At 35.3% G+C, this 9,667-nt stretch overlaps 1 protein-coding gene across 1 annotated transcript; it reads right to left on the reverse strand.

Moving 5' to 3' along the window:
* Positions 1–2,166: 2,166 nt before the first annotated feature.
* LOC118740240 lies at positions 2,167–3,156 on the reverse strand. The gene has a single exon (XM_036471737.1). The coding sequence runs from the start codon at positions 3,154–3,156 to the stop codon at positions 2,167–2,169; it is 990 nt and encodes a 329-aa protein (XP_036327630.1).
* Between the last annotated feature and the right edge of the window lie 6,511 nt (positions 3,157–9,667).

Below are 9,667 nucleotides of genomic sequence, written 5' to 3' on the forward strand. Positions count from 1 at the left end.
GAGTTTTATATCCTTTCTCATTATTTACATATGTATGTTATTATATGAGAAGGTGATTAACCTTTAATATGGTTGTCATCATCCTTTACGATTACGATCGCTTGCGACACATCTTCGACATCGGCTCTGCTATATAGTTGTTGACGTTTACTGTTATATTCATCGAGAGACAGTTCAACCCAAGGCGAGTTAAAATAATGTGATAGCAGGAGTACAAAAACAAAAATTTACATGTATTTTGTTTTTGCTTTAGCGGCATAAACTCTCAAAATCTGTAATAGTGTGTGTGTGGAAATTCAAACAAAATTTTTCCATTTGACATTAGAAGCCGTGAGGCGAAACACATACAAAAAATCAGCTGATCTAGTAAGACCACCTTATATAAATTCGCCTTGGTTCAACCACTAAACTGACTGAAAAATAGGTGTGCCAAAACACGTTATTTTTATTTCACGTTTTTTATAAAAATGTCACACAGTGCTGATGGTTGTAAAAAATTTCATATGCAAAATTGGTAATTGCTATTATCTGCTTTTATAATGTCACATAATAGTGACGGAGTTTACGAAATAAGGAAAGAAAAAAGAACAAGTCATCCACCGGTTGGCCAACTGGCAACAGTAATGAATGTTTGGCTTTTCACGTTCGGTTATTTATGAGTGCAACTGCAACCAACGGATTTATTGATTAAGACAATACAAAATTGCAATTCGGCTGAAGCGTACACTTGTATGTACATTAATGTGGTCCAAAAAAAAAAGTAAAGTCGGAATTTTAATGCTCTTGCCCTCTAGGATTGTTCTATATCGATAAAATATACCACAATTTTTTATTTTGAAATAAAAAAAAATATTTAGGTGTCGCTCAAAGCGCTCAAAATTGTCCATGTATTTTATATGGGAAAAAAATTTTTCGAATAAATGGTATATAATTCTTGAAAATCAATATTTTTCGATCGGAAAACTCTGGTTCTCATCAAGAGACTTCCAATAATAATACCCAGTCGTTTATTTAACCATTCTTTATACTAAAGATATTTTATTAGGCCCCCATTGCATATTCTGGGGTTTTGGGCGGTTCTATTAAATAAAGTTATTATGAAACAATTTTTAAATAAACAATTGTGTATTATTAGTTGGAATGAACTGAAAAGAAACAGAGTCCTCGGATTGAAAAATATTGATTTTAAAGAGTTTTTCCCCTTATAAAATACATGGAAAACTTTGAGCGCTTTGAACGACCTCTAAATATTTTTTGATTTCAAGATAAAAAATAGGGGTATATTTTTCCGGCATTGAACAATTCTAGGGGGTGAGTGCATTAAAAATCCAACTTTACTTTTTCACATGCATATTTGGACCGCCCTAATGTAAATACATAGGTATGTATATGGGGCGTTCCATACCAAAACAGACGCGGTTTACATTTCATATGTTTGATTTGGTTAAAGCTTTTAGGGTTGATGCACAAACATAAATAATAAATAATTATGAAATTTGAGCTTGATTAATACATTTTTGAAAACTTTATAGCAAAAACAAAAACAAATCGATTTAATAGTTTTCCAAACATCTCGAGAATGGGGCGAGGAAAAAAATAAAAAAAAATTTCTATAAAAAGAAATATTTAAACATTTTTTTTTTAATTTTTCACATACAAATTTTTTTATAAAAAAATTAGATTCTGTAAATATGTCATCTCAAAAAAAAAAATAAAAAAAAAATCACAATGGAAGCTCTGAGTAGTGCGAAATAACCTAATATCGGATGGAAAAAATTGTAATAAATCACATAGGATCATCCGTCGATCAAAATTATCGAAATCGGTTGACGTGGTCCAAAGTTATGCGGTAACATAAAATAAAATATTCCGACGCATTGATGAGCTCCTTTTTTTGAAGTCGGTTAAAAAGACGAACACTTTTTGTCAAGAAAAAAAGCGAAATATTTGGTTACAACTATTCCCAAACGGACGCGTCACGCGGACGCAGCTTCCAGTTGGCACTCTAATTTAGGGAAGGCCGTTTGCTTTTGGCTCTACTAAAGGCACTATTAGGGCTACACGTTATTTGTTTTTTTTTTTCTACATATTTCAAGCGAGCGAAGAATTTACATAAATACACATTTCTACAATTGATTTACAAACAAAAACTGGTACAGATTCCATTCATTTTGTCGCAAGCAAACCAATATCGCTGACTATAATTTCCTTTGTTAATTTGCCACTCTTCTTCATGCCGAACACTTGCATAGAGTCAAGTACTTTGATGCCACTTCGTACTACTCCAAACGCGATACGTTTACCATTCAACACCCTCAGTGGTTTAAGGCTCATTGAGAATCTCAAGGCATTCTGCCTAAGTGCGTCCTGATGGTCCAGCGAGAAGGACAAAGTGCCCGGAAGATTGTGATCCAACGCACGCATGTCGTACTCAATGCGCTCGGGTTTGATTTTCTGTGCTTCAGGCAATTGCAAACAACAATCAAGCCAGAGGCCGGGGAATAGTCGATTTACAAGTATATTATTTTTATCTCGATAGTGGCAGGCGCGCACAAAGGCCAACACCACCTGTGGGCAGGCTTCAGTGTACAATTGCACCGTGAGGCGACCTGCCGGTCGTAGGCCTTTCACATAGAAATCAAGGAAAATTACAGGTCGCAGCAACCGTCGCAACTGTGAGTATGGTGGCATTTGTAGTTGACTATACTTAGCCAATATTTGTGCGGGAACTACAAATTCTACGGAATCTTTTTTCACTCGACGCAACAAATGCGGATCGACATGGGTGTCCAGTGTAGTGCCGATAGTCTTAAGTAGTTGTCCGAATTTCTCATTGTCCTTCTCCAGAAGGCGCTTCTGCAACACCATGTAAGGCACACGTGATCTTGCCACAGTAGGCATTTTATCTCGGAATGTATTCAGTTGGCCGCCGATGCGCGAAACCATATTAACGTTGCGCAGTAGCTCGTTGTTTATGCGCCGAATGCGCTCGAAGGCATTGCAGTCATCGCGTAAGTTTGGTGCACGTAACGCTTCTCGGATGTTGAGTTTTGGCGATGTGTCGTCCACTCGTGGCTTGACGTTCGCTATCATTTCTTTGTAGTTTTTTTTTCGGAGCCTGCGCTTATTTTCGGACAATCTTATGTAATTGGCCATTCAAAAGCAGATCGAATATACATAAAACTAAATATTAATTATTAATTTATATTTTGTTTTTGTTAGACCAGAAATAATTGAAATTTTATCGTAAGCAAATTTAATTTCGATATAAACTGACAGGGAAATTTTTCTGGATTCTGCCAGAGACTCAGAGCCTACAAACACTTAAAGCACAGTTATGCAAGACTCAGACTTGACTTGACTTACCTAAAAAGTTGGAAACGATTACTCTTCGTGCATATATGTAATACTTCTATATTGATAGTAAGCTAACATCTCAATCACGCAAAATTGTAAACGTTTAATTTGTTTGGGGTAAAATTGGATAAAAATTACAATTGAAATAAATTTATTTAAGCGTATCAAATTGTGATTTTTATACCCGAGCGCACTTGTGTACAAGGTTATATTAATTTTGTTTCACATAACGGTTGTTTGTAACAGCCAAAACGAATCGAGATAGATATAGACAAATTTATACATAAATGCTCAGAATGAATGGAGAAATCGATTAAGCCATGTCTGTCTGTCCGTCCGTCTGTCCGTCCGTCCGTGTACACGATAACTCAAGCAAAAATTGAGATATCCTAACGAAATTTGGTATGTAGGTTTCCGTTAATCCAAGGTAGGTTGGTATTGAAAATGGGCGCAATCGGACTGTAACCACGCCCACTTCCCATATAACGGTAATTTCCAGAAATACGAAAACTGCGATATTTTAATAACTACTAAAGATAATTCACTCAAAATTGATATTTACAATAATTTTCAGACGAAAAATAAGAATATTATAAATTTTTGGAAAATGGGCGTAGCCACGCCCACTTATGGTTACATGTGTATAACTTGGTAACCGCTGCACCAATTTCTTCCAAACTTGGCACAATTGTTGGCCTTGGTACACCATATCAAACGGCCGAAAATTTTTAAAATCGGACAATAACCACGTAATCAGTAAATATTAAAGCTAATTTATGCAAAATTAATGCTTGCAACAATTCTTTACTTACATATCAATCATCAATCGAGGTCATATGTTGAAAAGGGATGCAAAATCACATATACACAAAAGAATGGGTCAAATTGTTCAGAAAAAAATTTAATTCTGACCTAAAATATGCTGCCAAAAGGCTGCAGATCTTCCAGTCAGATTGCCACTCATATGACCGGCAGATGTCTTGTAGGGTACAAACAAAAATTAATAATCGTTTAATAAACAAGTAATTTTTAAGCAAAAAAATACCGAATTCAATGCTCATATAATAAAGAAAAAAACCATTACGTAGTTCGTTGTGCACCGTTATTTTTTCTATGATCCAGTCATCGAAACTAAATCAAATTAGTACAGGTATCCATCCCCTTTCCATCGAAAAAAAAATTACAGAATTTGGTTTACGTTGGCAAAAGCAATAAGGAAGTAACATCTATATCATAGATGGGCACACCAATACAGTCTCATTTTGTCATGGTATTCGTGAATCGCGCTGAGTAACAGTTGCCACTTTTCTATATTGTACAAAAGTGCGTCGTTTTTTGCGCGTGTTAGAAAACGCTCTTACAAATTTATATTTAATTTGTATTATGAACATGAAACGAAAATAATAAAATATAATAAAAAAATAATAAAGAAATAATTTCAAATAATGAATTATGATATTAATTTTTATAAGTACATATGTACGTGCATGAAAAGTTTTTTAATTTAATTTCATTAAACTAATGTTTTAAAAAATGATAGTTTATTTAACAACAAAATTCACGAATTTCAAATTTCTAAACTTTGTAAAAAACTCAGTATTCAATAAAGTATACTAAATATATTAAATTGCCGTATCGTACATACATATATACATAAAACCCATTACAAAAAACTTTAAATTGGTTTACACAGTTCGGCAGTTTGACTTTTTTACCATGACAAATAATGTCGCCTTATATTAAAAGAACGATTCCAAGTAGTCGTATTACCACATAACAAGCATTGGGCTTTATTGGCTTTTCTTAAAACCGAAAATTGTAATTGGCACTCATACGCAGCCATTTTGGGCATTGTTACATATATAGGTGGCAACAATGCGCTGAAATTACGAATAAAAATATTCAACGGCGAAGCATGGTGTCACTCTCATGAAAACTGAAAGCAGACTGAATTGAAATTCGCTGCGTCGTTTCTGTATGCGTATAAGCGCTGCGACGCAGACGCTACTCGCGTGTAGCGATTTGCCCATCATTGATCTATATGCTCACATATATAAAAGTTTGTGAATACCGTTAAATTTTTAATGATCCCATGATCGGAGCTTAATAAGATTAGTATGGGACTACCCTAACCCTACCGCCTAAATCGCTGCTGTTATAAAAATTAGATTTGGTAACCCTGAACTCCAGGCATCGAGATTTATGCATAAAAACCGTTATTAAAACAACAGATTTGTAAAATTATAGCCTCGCAAGTCAATGCCTTAAAGAAAATCAACTTTTTCGCTCTCCTGTAAAATTTGAGCGCCGTTAGATAGGGGGTTTTGCAATGGCCGATGGACGGTTTTGAAAAGGCAATATACTTATTACAAGCATTTGCCTGCTAAGTACAAGCAACCGATCTATCTAACCAAATGGAGCATTTACATACAGGAGGTACATAATGTCATTGGAAATTTTAAAAATAACATTCAAAACAGTTTTTTTGCTCTCCCGAAATGTTGAGTTTCTGCAAATAGAGAGTACATGTTTATTTGTATTTGCTTAGGTTAAATTGCTTCTTTATAACCCTTTATTATAGAAATTTTTCCAATACACACTCTTAATCGCTTATTTTGAAGTACTTAACGCAAATGAATGATTCCAACTTTGTCGCACACCTAAAGGAATTCACTTTATCCACCGACATTAAGTACTATTTTTTTCCACATATATCACCGAAAAAGTAGACCCATGTCAACCGGCAGGTAAGTTTGTTGTTTTAATTTTTCGGAAAGAAGCGCCAGCCAAACGACAGAGAAGGCTTAAATTCGCACAGCATCGACAATAAAGCACAGCGACGTGAGACGCGCTTCTGTGCTAAGCCAGCTTAGCATGATAAACGCGGAGATTTGCCTGATTGGAAGATAGCACAATCGCCGAATCTTGCCAAGCGACGGCGCGATACAATTGAGCGCAATTCGCGCCAGCATTGTGGCGGAGGCACTTCATCACCGCGTCGCGACGTGCGAATTTGAATAGCGTAACTAGATTGCGATTTTTTTGGCTATTGGTTTCTTCGTACTTCGTACTGCACACTTTTTTCATGCGGATTCGTTCGCAACTTTATGCTTTAGCCGCTAGCATTTTTCGCCGAATACGCCAAGAGTTTTTGTTAGCCGCAAATGTGCCAATAAATTTAATTTTATTGGCTCGAAAAGCAAATAACAAATAGCAGCAGTCGAAGATCGTGGTGGAGATTTGCGCGCAAGGAAGGGCAAAAAAAAGGGTTTAAATATACGCGTATGAAGTGCAGAAGGTGGGAAAATATGGCTACTAAAAGCTCATAGGGGCACATACATGATCCATATACATATATATGTATGTATATACACACGTACATTAAGAAGTGTAAGGGGATCAGTGGCAGATGCATGAAGGGGCTTTTGAATACTTTCTTCATGTATATAACAATTTTAGAATGGAATTCGAGTTTGCCAATAAAAATTTGCAAAAATGGAATTTTAGTTTCTTACATCGTAGCCATCTCCTTACTCAATGTAATTTGTTTTTGAATTGGTGATAGACTAGTTTTATTAAACTAGATTCGTTCGTTTTGGCAAGAGGAATATTTTTACCATTTAATTTTAACATTTTGAAGCATCTAAAATTATTGAAATCAAAAAACTTGTAAAGTAATTTGGTTGCACCTCCCTGAAAAACGTCCATTGCCTCTGATATAAACTTTCCATGATTAAAACCATAATACAAAAAGAAGGTAGTTTCATTTAAAATTTTTTGACAAAAAATTAGTTTTTGAAATTTCATAAATTTTACAAAATTATGAGCTACCTTGCCACATTGATAGCAATTTAACAATTCATTAGAGGATTTATTGTTATGCGTGGGAAATATTCGGTTATTTGTACAATGATTTTTTAGAGGGTAGCGGACGGGGAAGCGGTGTGTCACCTAAAACTCATTAGAAAGAGCACAGTATAAACTTTAAGAAAATTGATCCTTCGCCTCCCTGCCCCTCCGTGGGCCATTTCAAAATTGGGTAAAACTAGAATTTTCGCAAAGAAAAATTAAACTCGTGTTAGGCCATCAGAAGTATTTTTGCGCAAAACTCCTATCCGCTTTGGTGGCCTTCGGTCGCGCTAGAAAAAATAATCTCATCAGTCCAACTCCGGTTACGCCATCCACAGTATTTTTGCGCAAAACTCCTATCCATTTTGGTGGCCTTCGGTCGCACTAGAAAAAATAATCTCATCAGTCCAACTCCGGTTACGCCATCCACAGTATTTTTGCGCAAAATCCACCTACAAATTTACAGAAAAAAAGTGCATAGGTATTTCAAACCGAAATCTTTGCTTAATCCTTTCGCTAGATGTACTTGTTAAAATTTTTTGAATACGGCACGATAACCCAAAACCCAAAAAAGGCAGTAGATTTAAAAGTTAAAACTTCGTTAAGTCTTCAAAAATATTGCTCAATAAATACAAATTGTTGGGTGTGGCAGCCACATATTCACATGCCATAAGTCAAATGACATTTGTATTTTCAATATACAGTTGCGGATATTGAAATCTAGCCGATTAAAAAAACATGTTTTTTCGAGGGTGTTTTTATATGTTGGCTACTTTTAAAGGCAAGTTATTAGTATTTATATAACTTTTGTTTTAATAAATCAAGAAGATATTATTTAAAAAACTACAAATTAAACACAAACATACAAAATTATGCCTATAGTCGAAAAATTAGAAAATTTGAAATCTTCAAGGAGCCCTTATTTCAAATCTTTTGAATCGATAAGCCTTCCGTACTCGCTTTCTTTTTATGACAATGCCATGACAAACCTGTTTGCCCCTGTTGTCAAGAAGAGGATGAGACGGCGGAGAATCTTTTGTGTATCTGTTCCGCCTTAGCGTGGATTATGTACGAGATTTTTGAGATTTTTTTATATGTTGATATATATATGCCGACATCGTTATCGCTGTTGATATCAATATCGCGTCCTCTTGTTTCGTGATCCAAATTGTTTTTATAGCAGATGTAAAAATTTGTTTGCCAAAACTGACTCAACAACCCCTCTTAAAACACTCGGTCCACCCCTGATAAGAATACTTGCACACAACTTAACATAGCATTTCTGCAGCAGCTTCAGCTCAGCGTTGCCTCGTGGTGCTACCAATAAATGAAATGGGTTTTTATTTGTTTATTGTCTGCAACATGATTTATTACATTCGAAATACGTTCGTATTTATTTGGTGGTTTCAACGGCTCTTTTATGTCTTCGTTTTGTATAAGAATACTCCATTTTTGCGTAACTATTTTTGTATGAGTAAGTGACTGTTTTATAAGCGGCAATGGCAACAACACACTTTAGGTTAAAACATAAATACTTACATACATATAAACAGACTGAATAAGTAGGAAGACATATATATTTACATACATACATATGCCTATATATAAAGCCATATGTACATAAGACCAACAACTGTAAAGAGCAATGATTAATAAAAACGAATTCAACAATAAATTGCAAAATAAATTGGATTTAAAAAAGGTGCGCGCACGCGCAATTCCCAGCCATAAAGCGCCAGCGGTGGCCCGCTAAGGAACGAAGTTAAAGTAGCAAGCAGAGGAGCAGCAATCCAAGGCACTTTGCTGTTTATTTAAATTTTAATTTTATTTCTTACTTATTTCCTATCACTATCTTCATTGTTTAAATCCTCAGCAAATCCTCCAGCACAGTCTTCTCCAGCAACCTCTTTACCTAGCTCAGTTGTGTCAGTTGACAGAGGCACGATTGAAGACAACAGCTCCAGCCAATAGCTACAATTCACATGCGAATGTTTCACACTTTTATTGGCATCATGCGTAGCCGGCTGGCGCTGTAACTATTCCACGCTCCAACTTTGCTGTGGCTATTGACGCCATCGACGTCTTCGGCGACGCTTGGTTGTTTAAATCAAATATTGGTGACAGCAGCGCGATTCTTTGGTTGGTTGGCCATATGGAGAAGAAGACGGATGAAGTCAACAAATAAATAGATATGTCTACACATTTTTGTGTCGATTGGCACTTGCATATCTGTATGCAGTAAAAATCTTTTTTATGAAGTTTAAATCGTTGTTCAGCTAATGAAATATTTTTTAAAAAACCTTTTAAACTTTACTCGCAAAACTTTGTGTTCTTATTGCTAAAAAAGTAATGAAAATGTAATTTCTGTGAAAAAACAAGCGCTTGTTAGCCCGAATTGCGCTAAGCCGAGTCTAGAAATAACGGGTGATTTTTTAAGAGCTTGATAACTTTTTTTTTAAAA

The sequence above is a fragment of the Rhagoletis pomonella genome, unplaced genomic scaffold (assembly GCF_013731165.1).
Source record: "Rhagoletis pomonella isolate Grant_MI unplaced genomic scaffold, Rhpom_1.0 Rhpom_scaffold_00005, whole genome shotgun sequence".
In the NCBI taxonomy this organism is placed as follows: Eukaryota; Metazoa; Arthropoda; class Insecta; order Diptera; family Tephritidae; genus Rhagoletis; species Rhagoletis pomonella.